We start from the raw sequence: 18,556 nt of genomic DNA, 5'->3' as shown, positions 1-18,556 counted from the left end.
ACCACCAGGCACTCGGTGAATACTCGTGGAGCGGACGCTAGGCCGAATGGTAGTACACAGTACTGGAAGTGACAAGGGTCGACCAGGAATCGCAGATACTTGCGATGAGATGGTGTGATTGAGATGTGTGTGTATGCATCCTGTTGATCTAGAAAGCATAGCCAATTTCCTCTTTGTAGAAGAGGAAGTAGAGAGCCTAAGGCTACCATCTTGAATTTTTCTCTGTGCAGAAATTTGTTTAGTGCACGGAGGTCCAATATTGGGCGTACACCACCTGACTTTTTTGGTATTAGAAAATACCAGGAATAAAATCCCTGCCCCTGCTGGGAGAGGGGTACCAGTTCTATTGCTCGGGATAGGAGGAGGGATGATTCCTCCTGTTCGAGCAAGGGAGAGTGGTTGGACTTCCCCCACATCAGCCGAGGTGGAAAGTCCGCTGGAACAGTCAGGAAATTTAGGTGGTAACCCTGAGTCACTACTGCCAGTATCCACTGGTCTGTGGTGACTATATGCCAAGCGCTGTTGAAATGGCAGAGCCGACCGCCGACTAGAATGGATGGAAGAGGAGGTTGGCTTACACTCTCTAGGAAGGAGTCATAACCCTGATGCTGGTCCAGGCTGAGAAGCTGGCTGAGACTTTTGAGGCAGAGTCTGCTAGGATTGACCTTTTTGGTAAGGTCTGGAAGGGCGTCCTCTAGAAGCCGGAGGCTTGTAGGTTGGCTGCTTAGAGTCTCGCCTGAAAGTTCTCAGGGGAACTCAGATGGCACAGAAGAAACCTGGCACAGCGTTTCATGTTGGTCCTTCAATTGCACCACAGTCTCTCGGATCTTTTCCCCGAAGGGATTATCGCTCCCACACAGGGTAGATCTGCTAACCTGTCTTGGACTTCTGGTCTTAAGTCCGAGGATTTGAGCCAGGCCCATTTTTTTGCACTAATCCGCACTGCAGACACTCTAGAGGCAGTGTTGAAGATATCATAAGCAGCGCAGACCTCGTGTTTTCCAGCATCCAGACCTTTCTGAGCCAGAGAATAAAGTTGAGTCTGGAGTTGCTCTGGTAACGAATCAGAGAAGTCCTGGATCCTTTTAAAGAGGTCTCTGTTATACTGGGTCATGTATAACTGGTAAGACGCTATGCGAGATATGAGCATGGAGCCATGGAAGACATGCCTGCCAAAGCATCCAGGGATTTTTGTTCTTTCCCTGGAGGTATGGAGGAATGAGGTTTTGAATGTCGTGCCTTCTTCTGGGCTGATTCAACAACCACAGAATGATGATCCAACTGAGACTTCTGGAACCCAGGAGCTGACTGCACGAGATAGGTGGCATCTGTCTTGCGGTTGACAGGTGGAACCTAACATGGGTGTTCCCAGTTTCTTTTCAGGAGATCAAGCAGAATTTCATGAATAGGTATGGACATGATTTCCTTAGGAGCATCAAGAAATCTTCCAGCATCTTGTGCCTAGAGTTCTCTTCTGTCTGAAGTTGGAAAGGAATGGTTTCAGACATTTTCTTGATGAAATGTATAAAAGACAGGTCTTCTGGTGGAGAACGTTGTCTTTCATCTGGGGGAGAGGGCTTTGATGGTAGATCATCTGTATCCTGGGACGAATCATCGGTCCAAGGATTATAGGGCTGATCTCCAGCACCTAGTGGGTCTCCAGCAGGGAGAAAAGGTGCTAATCCTGAAGGACCAGGCTTAGGCATCGATAGCATTGGAGGTGGCACTGATGGAGGCAGCGACGGCCTCGAAGGAGGCAGCAACAGCATCGATGGAGGAACCAACGGCATCGATGGAGGCACCGAAGGGTCCGGTGACATCGATGGACGAGTCGGTGGTAAAATCATAGATGGTGGAATGGGTATCGGTGTTTCCTCATCAGCCGATGATAATGGAATCGGTGTGGAAGGCACCGGACCTACCGGTGCTCTCGGTTCCATCAGTGGAAGGGCACCGATCAACGCATCCAGTCTACTCAGTAGCGGTGCGAGCGCTACAGGAATTGGATCGGTGACTGGCTCGGGGACCAGTACTGGTGTCGATGGAGGCTGAAAGCCCTGAAGTGCTTTACCAATGGCCTCTTGGATCATCAGATCCAATTCCTCGCGGAAGCCTGGGGCGTGGAACCCCAGAACCGGAGTAGGAGGCAGCACTGGCATAGCCTGAAGGTCCACCGTTGAAGGTGGAATCGCGGATCCCGGCACCACTGAAGGTGGGGAACGCCTCGGTGACCCGGTCACAGAAGAGTATGGGGTCTTTTCTGGATGAGGCTTCTTTGTTGGTGGCTCTGTCGACGTTGATGCTGAGGACATGCCTGGATTGGCAGACTGAGCCTTGCAGTGACGGTGTCGATGTTTTTCACGATGATCCCCTCGGTCCATTTCTTGAGGAGGCAAGGAGGGAATCGACACCATTAGAATCGTTGATGCTGGTCGGGCAGCAGCGATGTCCCGGTGCTGGCAAGAGGTCGATGGCACCGGCTCATACGAAGTCGAAGCTATCGATGGAGTCGGGGTTTTTGACTGAAAGAGAAACTCCATTTTCTCTAAACGAGCCTTACGGTCCTTCGGTGTCATTTGGGCACATTTGGTGCAAGTTAGGAGATCGTGGTTGGACCCCAAACACATAGCATAGACCCCGTGCGGGTCAGTGATGGACACTGTTCGAGTACAATCGGGGCACTGACGAAAACCCAATGCCATGACTCCGACAAAAATTTATCCGCGGTGCGGTCGATGGCCAGTAGGCCCTGAAGGGATAACTCAACGGGAATCGACTGCAACAAGGGTAAAACCTTACGTTTCGACCGCAGAGTATGGATATCGATAGGGGGACCCTATGGGGTAGAATTTTTTTGAAATTTTGAAAGAAGTTCCATGAGGAAAATTCCTGTCAGGAATCTCAAGAGAGCTCCTTAACCTGCGTGGCTACTGCTGCACGGAAAAAAGAAGACTGAAGGGAGACCCCTGCTGGATGCAGGGTCAGCGCATGCTGGGCATGCCCAGTAGGTGCTAGTCAAAGTTCTAGAAACTTTGAGAAAAGTGTTCCATGATTGGGCTCCATCCTGATGATGTGACCCATATATGTGAGGACTACCATCCTGCTTGTCCTGTGAGAAATATTGTTCTGAAGGTGAGATAGAGATTAGGGTCAGACACTTGTAAAATTGTCAGGAAGAAATTTTAGATATTTTAGTTTATGTTGATATATGATTTACAAAAGATTAATTGAAAGGATAAACATCTTGTATTTTATTGTTTTTTTATGTTTTGAAAACATTGTAAATAACTTCATGTGATTTACAGTGGTGTAGAAATCTAAGACATTAAAAAATCAAAACAAAAAATAATACAAATATGAACATCTAGGCATCTAGTCATATCATCTCATCTAGTTAATTCCTCCTCCATTTCAATAGTCTACAGGCAAGGTTCACCATGCTGCATGGAAAGGAATTCAAATAAGTTTTGATATCAAATACATTGAGTATTTATGCCAACTGCTAAGACATGACTGAATTTAAACCTCTTTAGGTCAATGAGCTGGTTTTCAGCTGGAAAAGTAGTTTGGCTAAACTCTACAACTGGACTAACAAACTCTTCCTCCTTCACACAAAAAATCGATTGACTAAACACTGCATCCTTGTCTGACTAACAAATGAATATATGAGTATACAGAATCCCCCAGCTGGTTAACATCCATAATTCTTCTCTTCCCATGCATATTAACAAATCTTTGTTATAATCCAGATTATCAATTTGAGAGAGACTGTTGTTCAAGTATATGAGTCCTAAATCCCCTGTGTAGCCTGATAAGCAGATTTGTCTATGTGAGTGCTTGGACTTCCGCTAGGACTAATTATTACAGTACTTGCAGCTTGCCAGACAGACTCAGGATACTACTTTAAATTCTATCATCACAAACTAAAATCTAAATAGTTTCCAGTACTAGCATGGCTGCTGCTGATCCAGCCTACCCTGATGTCACCAGACAGGCTTTTTAGCCTTGAGGGGAGCTGCTGTGAGTTTGAACTGGCTCTGTACTGCCTTGCTGTAGGTTGTGTGACGTGGACATGCAGCTACTTATAATATCTGTTTGTTGCTTTTATGCTAAGATGTCAAGAATGTTTCCTGTGTCATCTGGGTTTTCCTACCCTGCCTCCATGCTTCAACATGGCTGCTGGTACTGCCAACCCTGATGACACCGACCAGGACATTTTAGTCTTGAGAGGAGTCGCTGCAAATTTGAACTGCCTTGCTGTAGATTGTGTGATGTGGGCATGTGGCTACTTAGATGCCAAGAGTGATCCCTGTGTCATCTAGGTTCACCTGCTCTTCCACCACACTTCGATGTGGGTGCTGGTTCCATCTATTCTGACATCACAGACCAGGATATTTTAGCCTTGAGGGGAGTTGCTCTGGCAATTCTAAGAGATCACCTTTTAGAAAGATTTTGGGATTTGGGACTTAAAGTAAGATGGGGGGGAGTGGAGGATTTGGTAGAACCTATTTCATCAATTGGTTGGGAATGGGATATAGATATTGGAAGGTGCTAATTTCTATAGTGGTAAGAAAAAAAAAAGGCTATAAGGAAGAGGGGATTTGATAGCTACAAAATGGCTGAATGGACAGGGTTCATGTACATGGTGCACAATGGTTAAATTGTTTAATTAATGCTAAATTTTTGCAGAAGAACTGGTTGCTTATACATGACTTGACTTTAGAGAAGGGGGTAGATTTAAACAGAAATTTGGTTATCTAGTGACAAGTCTATGGCCATATCTCAAGTATGTCCGGTTGGTTTCAGGATTGCTATGCAAAATAGGTCCTCTAAGAAAGGAGGGGAAGTGGCAGAGATTTTAGAGAGTTGTTGCCCCTTAAAACTAATTTTAGGATATGAGGGTATTATAGTGAAATTAGATGAGAGATTGCATTTGTGATCTCATTGTGGTACTGTCCTCCAGGTCTCTTGTTTAATAATTTGGGGGTGGGAGGGTAGTTTTATTGGCTCAGGCATCTAAATATACTTATTTTTTAGTGGCAGGGGATTTTAATTTACAAGAGACAAATTGGCTTGTTCCAAAGTAAGGACATTTTTGCATAGTTTAGAGATAGGTGATTTACTACAGAAAGTTCAAGGGCCGCTTCATGAAGGGGGACATTCTCTAGATTTGATTTTTCGGTCTGATAAGGCTTGTCAGGAGGGTGAACTGATTTTTAGGGGATCATAAAAATCTGTATGGTCTGATCATTTTGTTATTAGTTGTAGTTTTAAGGTAAATTAGGGTCAATTAGGGGCTGGATCCCAAGAGGTTAAGGGTTCTTTTGGGAAAATTGATCAGGATACGTTTGGTGACGTGGTGGAGGAAATGGAGAAGGAAGATGAAATATTACTGGAGGAAGGAGAATAGGAAGGGGGCAGTAAAGGATGTGGAAATTACAATTAGTAATTGGTATAGGTTATTGAGTTGGGGATGGCAGTGTTAGGGGTGGACTTTATATCAGTTAATAGATTATCTAAGAATCATATTGCTTATTGGTTACCCCCCCCCCCCCCCCAGCTAGCTGAACAGAAACATGGGTTATAACATTTGGACCAACATTAGAGAAAAGGGAAGATAAGGTAAGATGGTGGAAGGCAGCTACAGTTTATTTTAGAAGGATTGTTAAGATTAAAAGAAGATATTATTCTGCTGTTAGTAGGTAATGACCCTTCAATTATATTCAAAGTGGTGAAGATCTGGAAACTATGAAACAAAGTTATTTTACATACCTTGTGCCTGGCATTTGATATACTCTTCCTCTTTGCTTAAAACTTGAAAATGAATACTTGAAGTTTAGGAAATCACTCAAAGGTTTGTATATGCACATGCATTTCAAGAGTTTCTTTAATATTATATCTCCTACTTTTCTTTACAGTTTTAATTTGTTTTCAAGGTTTATTTTATTTAGGTTAAGATTTACTCTTTTGTTTCATATTTAATAGGGATGTGAATCGTTTTTTGACGATTTAAAATATTGTCCAATATTTTTTAAATCGTCATTAATCATTAAAGAGTGCGATACAATAGAAATTCCACCGATTTATCGTGAAAAAATCGTTACTCGGGTTAGTGCACACTAACGGGAGTTAGGACACAACCTAAAAATTTGTCTTTTTGGCATCAATGATTTCTTCTTAGTAGACGACTTAGGCTGAATTACCTTCTTGGTAAGGTGTGGTATGGTAGGAGCCGTAGTGTAGAGAGGTAGTGATTGTGACATCGATGAAATAGATGATGTTGACGAAAGAAGAAATGAAAATTCTGAAATTAGTATTCCAGAAGGGCCTGGCATCGATGTAGTATCTATTATCGAGGTAGGCCTCGAAAATGTCGATGTAGGCATCGAAGAAGTCTTAGGCATCGATATTGGTTGTATCATCAGTGTTATCGATGATATAGTATCGAGAGGTCACATCGACGGCACCGCCGGCATCAACATGTCCACCGGCACCGGCGCCGGAAGCTGTTTCTGTAACGCCTCTAGTACTAGTTTTTGGATGAGGGTTATCAAGTCCGGTGTAGTTGTCATCGGCGACGGTGTGGATGCCGAAGTCGAGGGTAATGAAGATACCGAGGTATGGGGGATTTCGACGACTTTAGGCCACTTGGCTACCGGTTCTGTTGATGACGGAATTGATTGGGAGTCCGATGATCGACGGTGCCTATGCTTATGTTTTTGCTTCGATTCTGACACTGACCTGATCGATGCCAAAGATGGTGCCGGTGAAGCTGTGTCCTCAGAACCCTCGATATGTCTTTTCTTGAGCAGAAGTTTTTTAGTTACCCCTGCAGGTGAAGACTTAGTTGAAGTCGATGGCGATGGTAACAGCTGAAGCTTGAAAATTTGAGCCATCTTCTCCTGCCGGAGTTTTCGACCCTTTGGGGTCATTTCTTGGCATTGAGAGCATGAAGAAATTTCATGCTTCTCTCCTAAGCAGATCACACATTGGGAATGTGGATCTGTGACGGACATGGTCCGGTTACAAGAACATTTCTTGAAACCGGAGGCCATGTTGGAATCGACAGCGGTCGATGAGAAGTCTGAGAAAAATTATATCCAATTTTAATGAGAATTTGAATAAATTTGCCACCGTCCGGTGTCAAATAGGAAGTGAGACCCGATGTGGGAAAATTTTTTTATTTTTAAATGACTTTTTCAAAGTTGTGAGAAGTCTCACAGGGCTCCGACAACCGCGGTACTATTGGCAGTGCGGAAAAACGAAGACTGGAGTGAGACCCATGTGGCAAAGAATATCATGGCACGCTGGGCATGCTCAGTAGCCTCAGGCTGCCAGTCAAAAGTTTCTAGAAACTTTGACAGAAGTTTTTCCCGCGTTCGGGCTCCGTCGGTGACGTCACCCATATGTGAGGACTAGCATCCTGCTTGTCCTGGGATAATATATAATATTCTGTTTTACTATGTACTTTGTTTTTGTTTGCAAATTGCTTTGATGTGTCTAACAATAAGCACTTAATCAAGTAAATAAACTAAATTAAAAGTGAAACCCTTTTCTAAGTGTCCCTAATAAGAAATTTACCATCCTAAGGGCTACAGAAGGGGCACAATGCAAATTTTCATATAACATGTTTGATTATACCCCAATGAAAATTCAAGTAAGGAGTTAAAAGAATCATATTCCCCATATTCTTGCATTTGCTGGGTAATTTATATATTATGTCCTCTATGCTCAGTTCACTTGAACTCATAAAAAGGAGGGAGAAAAAGAGCAGATCACACCAGGAAACCGATATAAGTTGTTAACTGCAAAGTTTTTTAGCCTCATTTTCAAGAGGGGAAAGAGACAAATAGGATATAAAAAGTAATTGATCACTCCACTAATACCTCATCTTGAGTTTAGTTCGACTACCTACTGTTTTTTTTGTTAATCTACAGTTTCAGAAAGTGAGTACCCAGATACACAAAAGAAAAATAAATATTTTACAATTTGAATTATACACTACACTTTACTATGTTAAAGACTATAATAGCTTTAGTGCTTACCAGTTTTAATCTCTCACAAGGTATCTGTTGGGTATTTATGGGGCTCCGTTCTGCTACATTTACAAAGCGGACTTCCGGAACTGCAATAGCACACATTACATGGGCCCATCTGTAATCAAACAAAAAAAAAATAGTCAGCAAATATTACAGAGAAAAAATTCAAATTGTAATCTTCACAAATATATAGACTATCAAACATTAAGTATTATCAAGTTTCCTATTTTTAGTTTTCAGTGATTTACTTATCTTAAAGTGTCATTACAGTACAGACTTGTAGAAAAAAACAGAAGGCACTCAGCCAGGTTGTACAAAGTCACAGCTAACACGATACCATGCTCCTGGCTCCCTTCCTTCTGCAGCGCAGTATGCCACTTTCACACTTGTTTGTAGTTTTCCAGGGTAGGTTTCATATCTACCATTATTTTAGCAAAGTATGCTGCAAAATTCTGTCCCTTTGCTTTCTAAAAATTGAATTCATGGTGAAAGGCACCTCTTATAACATGATAGATGTGGGCCACAATGGGGTAGTGGGAATGTGGAATTGAATCTGTGATCATCTTTGTAGCTTAGTGCTATGATATTGTTACTCACAAAGATGAGGTAAGTGATATAGCTTTGTTCTGAGTGGCTTTTACTGATTTGCCTCTGCCCAAGTTTTCATCAATTCTCTCTCTTCATTGGTAATATCTAATTCCCTGTTTTAACTGGGTTTTAAATTCACCAAGAATTTGAGTTTTGTTTAGCCATCTTCAAATTTCTTATTGGGTAGTTTGTATACTAAGCTGATTTTTACATTTAGAATCTCAATATTATTTTTGGCAGTCATTTATGTGGGCAAGTCTGATTTTACAAAAAATATACTGCTATAGTGTTTGTCATGCCTCTTAATTGCCAACTTCATTCCAGAGATGCTTAGCTTTATGCATATCTCTTACAACCACAGCACCTGACACTTGTTTTCAATGTATGTTTTGGCAAAAAATGTCATTTGATGGAAGAGAGAACCTCAGGCTGACAGATATAGCAGTGCCATCCCTGAAAAGGTAGATGCAAATCTATCTCATGTATATTCATTGTGGATATCTTGAAAAACTGACCGGCTAGGTCTACCCTGAGGACTAGGTTGAGAACTGCTCTACAGGGATGACAACACTCATCTTTTACTTTTAACTTTTCAACCACCTCATCTGAAAATCATTATCGGCCTGTTTTCTTCTTACTTTTGGTTACTTTCCTAATACAAAGATTTGTTGCCTTCATAACAGCTCTGTTTATTTTAGTCCACTGTTCTTCTACTTTACTTAGGCCTTACCACCCTGCCAGTGTTTCCTTCAGATGCTGCTCAATGTTAACAAAGCTGGTGCACTTGGAAGTCCAAGGATCTGATTTTCATATGAGCACTTGCTGCCATTGCTCACATATTAAACCACAGAGTCTTGTGATCACTGGATCTTAGGTGACCACTTGTGACATTAGAAACAGTTTCTCCAACTGTATGTACTGTGTCAAGCATCACCCCCTACTTTGTGAATTTTGTTACCATTTGCTTGAGGAGCACCCATGGTACAGAGTCCAGTATATCTCTGCTTTTAAGTGATTTTGCAGTAAGAATATAACAATTGACATGTGCACATAGGTGCAATGTATTTTAAAGGTTGGAATCTACATGGTATTGAGACTTACGTGCACATTTTTTTAATTTAAAAAAAACTATGAATGTAAATTCTCTTGGCAAAACTACGTGCACTAAATAATAGGTATAAATGGGTGCACGCAGTTTTGCTAGGATAATTTTCAAAGTGTAAGTTGGGCACATAACAGTTTGTAAATTTGTGTGTGCTGTTATAAAATTACCCCAAAGTGTTACTACTTTTCCAGCAGATTAGAGCCAGGTATGGCTATGTCGTAATCATAACACTAATTAGACCATGTCTCTCTGATAGCAACAATATCCAGATCTGCCTTTACCATTAGGGCTTCCAAGTCTAGGAATTTATTACCCAGACTATGAGAATTTGTGCACATAGCCTTGCGCATACTGCTAATTTCCTTGTCTTCCTTCTGTTATTCCTCTTTACTACCTACCTTGTCATCCCTGTTCTTTACAATTTATTTTTTGGGATTCTCATCTTTGTGCATTTGTCCTCTTACTTTGGTTAGAAGTGAGAATCTCATTCCATCATTCTATCCCTTACCATATACTTTAAATTCTTGTTCATATGTGATCTGAACTGTTCATCTAGGACATGAGTAGGCAACAACTCCAGTATTTGATGCTACAAACATGTCTGGTGTTCAGGATATCCACAATGAATTTGCGTGAGATACATTTGCATGCACTGCCTCCAAGATTTATTTGTAGCACTTGAGGACCGGAGTTGTCTACCCCTGATCTAGGAGCATGTTTCCTCTTTTTAACAGGTTAAAGCCACCACTATTAGTTATTTATTTAAAAATTCATATAAACCACTTAACTGATATAATCACCTCTGTGATAAAAGTCCAAGTGGAGCCTCAGTTCCCATGAAATCTGAAACGCTCCTCCTTACATCTGCCCTGTTGTCATGCACTGAAGTACCTTGTATGCCATATCCTGTCTTCCCCTTTGTCATTCACATGTAACACCTCAGAAAAGGCTAATGCTCTCCTCAGACCCCTTGCTCAAGGTATAGGGGAGACAATCAATCAATAGGGTGCTTGTGCCCTGCCTGCTGCTTGTTTCATTCCCTTTTTATCCCAGCCTGCAGTACTGAGAGGAATTATCGGAAGGAAGGGGAGAGGGTGGTGGTGCAGCAAGGCATATAAGGTATCTGGAAAGTAGATCTTCAGCTCACTTGTTCACTTGCAGTTCAACTTGGCTACTCTAGGCATGTGGTGAGAGTACCCAAGCCTAGAGATCAAAGGGAAGTAGAAAACATTTGGTTTGTTTATTTTAAAATATTTCCCACCTATTCATAATTCTAGGCAGGTTACAAGCCACATTAATAAAAATAACATACAAATGCTTATTACCAATATAGTGTAAGCACCCATTAAAACATAAAACAATACAAAGCTAATACAATATGGTAAGTTTTAAATTTTAATGTCAAAACAGCAGAGTGAACCAGCACACATTCACAGATGTGAATCCAACAACCAAATGTACCGCTGAAAGGTTGGTATGCAATCCAATTAATTTGGAAAGCACAATTTTCATAAATTCAAGAGCAAAGGTTTATTAGAGGTTTCACAAAATAGTATAGTTAATAACTATGAATATATTTTGCTGGAAGGGTTGCGTCGGAAGGAACAAAGAGAGCAATATATAATTCAACCCCCCCCCCCTTTTTTATTTAGACAAAATGAGAGTTGGAAACAAAATCGATATTTAACGAATTGCAATGACATTACATTATCAAACAACAAACAAAATTTACAAAACTAAAAACTCACAATCAGTCCTAACCAAATCAAAAACAAAATATCAGCTTATAAAACAGCACTGTTAAGTCCCATAGGCCTAAGAAAACAAAACATTTTCTGAAAGGTTTTACCAATTGTTTAGTCCTTAAATTTGATGACAAAACATTTCACATTGTCAGATCTGCCACCAAGAAAATCTATTCCCATGTGTCACAAAGACCGAGCGATCTCAATTGCCACAGAAGATACGCTGTCTGGCTTGCTGATGCGGTCCATTACAAAAAGAACATATATAAATAAGTAATATTATAAAAATAAAAATAAAATAAAATAAATAAATAAATACATAAATAAATAATGAAAAATAAATAAATTACACAGTAAAATTGTTCATAAACCTATAGGTGGGCAACACTTGAGAAATTCATATCATTTTTCCTTTTTTTGTGATATCATAAAGATGTAGAACATGGAATGAAGGAACCTCTAGCAAACTCATGATGATTTTAACTCGTGTGATGGGTATAACATTTTAATGTAAATGCAATACAAAACGGTCCATTACCTCATAAACCGTTATGGTTCATAGTTCATATTTTAAATTTTACATGTCAGGCAATAAATATAAAGCAAACAAATATTGGCAAAATATGTGCCGAGCACCTATCAATACCCTAGTTGCCACATTTTGTACAGACTTCAGTGCTGCCCCAACATAAATGGCACTACAGTAATCTCGGCTTGCCAAAATTATAGCCTGAAGGCCAGACCGAAAATAATCATTTAAAAAAGGTTTCAAGCTTACAGCAAAAATAATTTATAAAATATTTTTCACAGCATATTTCACTTGTAAGTGAAAAGTGCAGAGTCAAATGTAACCCCCAAGTTATAAACCTGTTTAGAATTAGTGAATCACCTATCTGTAGTATTTGCAGAACATCTCTAGCTGACCTGGATATAACAATAACTTCAGTTTTCTCTGTATTGATTTTTGATTGTTTTTTAATGAATTATATATTTTTGAGGTCTGTAAATTGCTTTGGGTAATTATATCTAAGAAGAGATTTATAAATATGATAAATGAAATATATTTATCAATAATTTAGTTGCTGTTTATTGTTTTATAGCTAAAATACAGATAGCAACTTCTGATAATGTACATGAAACAGAATGACTCAGGAATCAAAGCATCGGTGGCATACAGACGATATTCTAGACCAAGCCCAGCTAATAGAAATAGGATGTGGATAAATGCTGAAAAGACTAGCTGACAATGCTGAGCCCTGTGGTACTCCTGTTAATGATCCAATGTATCAAATGCTGCAGTTATATCAAGAAGAAACAGAACATAACCTTGCCCACTATCAAATGTTAGAATGAAAAGCATCAATGCTTGACATAAACAATTTTCAGTGCTATAACCTTGTCTAAAACCAACATTGATAACAATCCAAAACTTAATTTTCCTCAAGATATTGTTGAAGTTGTTTTAATACTATTCCCTCTAAAATTTTAGACAAAAAAGGCAGAGGAGAGATGGACGGTAGTTCACTGGAACTGATGAATCATGATTTCATTTTTTAAACTACAATGGATACTCGTCTGTTTTAATGAGGGAGGTATACAACCTGATGAAAGGGACAAATTGATGATATTGGCAAGACAATCACTAATCTCACTATGCAGGGCCTTAAAAAAGACAAATGAACAAAGATTCAAAAGACAAGTGTAATTATTCATTTTACTAATATGGTTGCTGATTGCAGTACCAGATTCTTTTTCTCAAAAATCTCCCAGTAGCTCTGTACAATGATATCACTAGTCAACCTCCGACAACCTTCAATGGGAAGTCAAACACAGATGCCAGCTTTAACCAATTATTAAAATTATCACAATTTGTTACTTATCTTTTTGATAGGAATTCACACAATGCAATATATATCATATTTAATGACAAGTTCATAGCAGTTAAACATAATAGGAGCAACAGGGATAGGTCTAACTAATGCAGTGATGTAACTTGGAAAACCTAATTAATGTAGTAGGCATACCAAGGAGAAAAACAGTACTACATCTTTTTACCAGTGGTTCAGATACAAAGACCCAAAATATGGCCAATTTCAAACATAGCACTGCAAAGAACCTTTCACCATATGTCCTATGGCTGCATACAAGATCATCATTGGAAGGAGGCAGAATTAGTAAGCAGAAATATGGAAGGCCATATACTTGGCTTATGTCACCTAGTAGAATTCTGGGACCAGACAAATTTCTGCATTTACGTACTGGGACTCAACAGGATAAATTGTCTGGCTGATCAGAGACATGTCTTAGGCTAGTTACTCAGATGCATAGTCACTTAGAATGTCTGGAGGAAGAAACAAGCTTTTATCTGCTTTCTGAAAAGAAGGTAGTCCTGGCTCAGGGTCAGCTCATCTAGGACAGAGTTCTAGAGTTTATCCCGTAAAGGCTTGATGTCAGGAATCAGACCATTTGATTTCCTTCAGTGTGGCATAAGTAGCGAGGCTTCTTGGGAGGACTTAAATGGCCTAGAAGTAATGGGGTAGATTTTCAAAGGGATACGCGCGTACCCCCCGAAAACCTACCCCAAACCCCCCTGCGCGCCGCCGAGCCTATTTGGCATAGGCTCGGCGGCGCGCGCAAGCCCCGGGACGCGCGTAAGTCCCAGGGCTTGCAAAAAGGGGCGGTCGGGGGCGTGGTTAGGGATCGAGGGCGTGTCCAGGGCGTGTGGGCGGTCCTGGGGCATGGCCGAGTGTCCCGACACAGTGGCCTGTGTCGGGGCCTGCCGCGCCGGCGCGCGTAAGTTACTACTGCCCGGAGGCAGTAGTAACTTCTCCGATAAAGGGAGGGGGGGGGTCTAGATAGGGCCGGGGGGGGGGGGGGGGGGGGGGTAGGTAGGGGAAGGGAAGAGAAGGTGCGGGGGGTTAGAAAAAACGTTCCCTCCGAGGCCGCTCCGATTTCGGAGCGGCCTCGGAGGGAACGGGCAGCGCGCGCAAGTTGCACAAATGTGCACCCCCTTGCGCGCGCCGACCCCGGATTTTATAAGATACACGCGTATCTTATAAAATCCAGCGTACTTTTGTTCGCGCCTGGTGCGCGAACAAAAGTACGCGCACGCGTATGTTTTTAAAATCTACCTCAATGTATAGATAGCCTGGCTCTTAAGTGTTACAGTTCTGTGGATCCAAGGAAGGAAGTAGAGCAGAGTTGCTTACCTATAACAGGTGTTCTCCCAGGACAGTAGGATGCTAGTCCTCACATGAGTGCCATCATCAGATGGAGCCCTGTTATGGAACACTTTTGTCAAAGTTTCTAGAACTTTGACTGGCACACTGAGCATGCCCAGCATGGCACTAACCCTGTAGCCACCAGGGGTCCCCCTTCAGACTCGTTTGCAGCAAAAATACGAGCGGAAAATAAAGTAAGAAATCATAAGTGAACCCAACTCCGCAGGGTGGCGGTTGGGTTTCATGAGGGCTAACAGACTGCTGATCAGGGAGAACACCTGTTACAGGTAAGCAACTCTGCTTTCTTCCAGGAAAAGCAGGATGGTAGTCCTCACATATGGGTGAATAGCGAGCTACAGGCTGCCTCAGAAGAATCCAGGCAAGCAGCTCCCAACCTGTGCAACAAGCACAACAACTGGGGTGCTGTTGGCAACAATGAGGCAGCCTGAATTTCACAACGGGTAGTGGTAGATGAGTTGGGTTTGTTATACTGAGTATAAAATGTTAGGAACAGATAGGCCAAAGGCAGAGTTCTGTTGTTCGCCCTTGTAATTGTAATAGTGGGTTGCGAAGGGTGGAGAGAACTCCACCCCGCAAGTGTGTAGATGTTGGCAGTCGGTAATGAATAGAAGAGTGTTACTGACTTTGCTATGGTCGTGACGAAATGCCTTCATTCATCTCTGACGTGGAAGGTTTGCTTGTTGATGGCAAAATGTAATGCATGATGCAGAGTAATGAAGATGGTTGCACATCCACCACAACTCTAGGTTTGTTTTATTAAAGGAACAAAGAGTTGGGTGGAGGTTTGATGGAATGTGGAGTGTGCATATAAAATGTAAGTACACTCCCATAGTCCAAGATATGTAAAGTCGAGCACTCAAGTGAGTGTACCGACCTGGAAGAGTATGGATGGAGTTAGATGGAATCAGTTACCTTCGAGGAAGGAATGTAGGTGAGTGTGGAGAAAAACCATGTCATGGAGTAACGTTGGGTAGGGTGAGTTGCCATGAAAGGTCGTAACTCACCAATTCTGCGAATAAATAGAATGGTTAGAAGGAACAATGAGGTTCCTTGTTAAGTAATTTAGTTTTCAGGAATGTAGTGTAAACACGACAGTGTGGTGCTATATTAAGGGTGGAACTATTATGGGCATCCCTTATATTGTTGTTTTTTTTTTTTAATATAGGAAAAATAGCACTGAAGTGAATGCGAGTTCACGAGGTGCTATAATAGCATATAGGTGCAGTGTGGACACGAAGGGAGTAAATCTTAGGTGCACAGCACATGGTTACCTCTTCCGTTAAGAATTCCTAATTGAAGGCTGCCGTGAAGCTACAAGGTCTTGAGAGACGACAATAGAGGGATGGAAAGTCAACTTGCCGCCGGCTAAACTGTCCATGATTGTCATGGAGCTTTTGTCCTGGTGTAGCTTCATGAGAGTCTTGCTAGGAGCAGCGTTTGAGAGCATATGTATAGCAGACTTATGTTTCAGGGACAGGTGAAGGCAACCATGGAAGGTTCTCTTCAGTCCCTGTGTTGGGAGCAGAAGCGTCCATTCTGCAATTTAGAGTGGACGAAAGAACAGATGGTTAGTCGACTGTATTGGTGTAGAATTCTGCTTGCAACAATGGGATCTCAGTATCACTTCTTGTACTGGAAATGTTGGCTGAGTCGGTTGTCCAGTGCGGTCCCTGTGCATGCCAGAAGTGTGCGCAGCACAATGGAGCACCATATGGTGTAGGCTCAAGTTTATGTAGTCTTCTGGTGAAGCTGAGAAGAGCTCGAGTTGTGTTGTGCGTTCACTTATTGGAATGCAATGTGGTGGCCTACGAGAATGAAGACCATCCTGCTAGAGAGGTTGGACAGTGTGAGTGCACAATTATTAGGGATAATCGTTTGGCTACTTGTGAAGCCTAGATTAGCTCTGTAAGAGGAGAGATGTGTAGGTGATATCGCATGGGATCTTTGGTAGGTGATTAAAAATCCCAGAGAGTACAGGAGTCATAGAATAAGTTAACAGAGTCAAAGTGCCATGTTTGGACTGGCTGTTATAGGACAGTTGTCCAGATACGAAACCTGGAATTGACTCTGAAGAATAGTGGAACTGTCAAACTTTTTAGGAACAGTAGTGCGTATATGAAATGGACTCATATTTATGAAAGTCTAGAGAGTAGATCCATTCTCATTGAATAGCAGAGGAAGCCCGGTGCCGAAGGATATGAACACATACCTTTTATTTATAAGGAGATGTGTATAGGGCACCGAAGTGCAGAAGAAGTCGGCGTCTGTCTTCATTTTTTTTTTTTTTTAATTTCGTAAATACATGCTTTTCCCTTGCTGGTTCAGGGAACTGGTATATGGTTCTGATACACCGAAGGTACGATGCTCACTGTTTCAGGCTGAAAAGGTGAAATTTTTACAGTTTCCTACGGATTTCAAGTGAGAAATGGAACTGCTCTCTGAAAGAATTTAGAATGTAGCCAAAGGAGCAGCCTGTGAAGCTGGCTGCACTCTAGGTGTCCTTACTTGTCATGTAGTTCCCCTCTGAGGAGCTCTAGCCCCTCGAGTACAGTATGCAGGGGGATAATACCTGCATGGTCTGTAAAATTGTTTCCTGACGTTCCCTTGCTTTCCCCTTCGGGCTTCGGAGGGAACATCTGGGGGAACAGAGGACAATTGACGTAGGGTCTCATGATAGTGTTTTAATTGGGCCACTGCAACTTGAATCTTGTCCCCAAACAGGTTGTCTCCTGTACAGGGAAGATCTGCAAGCTTATCCTGTACTTCTGGGCGTAGGTCTGAAGCTTTAAGCCAGGCCCAGTGTCTAGCACTGATGCCTACTGCTGAGACTCTAGATACTGTTTCAAACGAGTCATAAGTAGCTCTGACCTCATGCTTGCCTGCTTGGAAGTTAGGGAATCTTGTTGTTGCTGTGGTAAAATTTCAGCAATTTCTTGCACCTTTTTCCACAGATTTCTGTTGTATTGGGTCATATACAGTTGATATGCCGCTATTCGTGCTATCAACATTGACCCCTGAAAGACTCTGCGTCCCATTACATCCAATGCTTTCTGGTCCTTACCAGGGGGAGCAGAGCAATGTGGATACAACCGATTAGCTTTTTTCTGGGCCGACTCTATCACTACAGAGTTGTGGGGCAGCTGACATTTCTGAAAGCTTGGGACTTGTTGCACCCAGGTATGTCGCATCAACCTTCCTGTTGACTGGTGGTACAGTACCTGGGTGGTCCCAGAGTCAGTGTAGAAGATCCAGAAGTTCTTCATGTACTGGTATCACCATTATTTCCTTTGGAGGATCCACAAATTGCAGAACCTCCAACATTTGATGGCGAGTGTCTGCCTCCGTAACTAATGGAAAAGGAATAGTTTCTGACATCTCCTTGACAAAACTGGCAAAGGAGAGGACTTCTGGAGGAGAATGTAGCCTCTCTTCCGGGGGTGAGGGCTCTGGGAGAAATTCCTCGGAAATATGTGAAGAGTCATCGGAGGATACATCTTCCCAAGGATTATAGGGGGTTTCCCCTTCTTCTTGTGGATCTGCTGAAGGAGGAAGTATGTCAAATCCAAGAGTGCGGAAAGGCCTCGATGGATGGCAGAATGGCTTCAATTGAGGCTGTACTGGCATTGATGGAACCGGTGTTGGTATGGATGGCATTGAAGAAAATGAGGTGTGCTTAGGCCTTGATATCCCTGATGGTCCTGATGTGGTTTCTGGCATCGGTGGCTCCCATGGAGGGATTTGGCTGGGAAACGTCTCATCTTCCTCCAAGGAACCCAGTATAGGAATTGAGACCTGCGGAGGACTTGATGGATGACTCTGTGCCAATGTATCGGATGG

At 42.0% G+C, this 18,556-nt stretch overlaps 1 protein-coding gene across 6 annotated transcripts in view; it reads right to left on the bottom strand.

The window, feature by feature from the left end:
* The window catches only part of KDM4C (lysine demethylase 4C), a 1,194,550-nt gene that overhangs the window by 257,948 nt on the left and 918,046 nt on the right, over positions 1–18,556 (bottom strand). For all 6 annotated transcript variants that reach the window (XM_029605175.1, XM_029605140.1, XM_029605184.1 and 3 more), the window contains one exon: positions 8,046–8,154. In XM_029605175.1, the coding sequence (XP_029461035.1) occupies positions 8,046–8,154 (109 nt within the window). The remainder of the gene's footprint in view (positions 1–8,045; positions 8,155–18,556) is intronic.

Source organism: Rhinatrema bivittatum, chromosome 1 (genome assembly GCF_901001135.1).
Source record: "Rhinatrema bivittatum chromosome 1, aRhiBiv1.1, whole genome shotgun sequence".
NCBI classification, from domain to species: domain Eukaryota; kingdom Metazoa; phylum Chordata; class Amphibia; order Gymnophiona; family Rhinatrematidae; genus Rhinatrema; species Rhinatrema bivittatum.
This window is presented reverse-complemented; position numbering and strand designations above follow the sequence as displayed.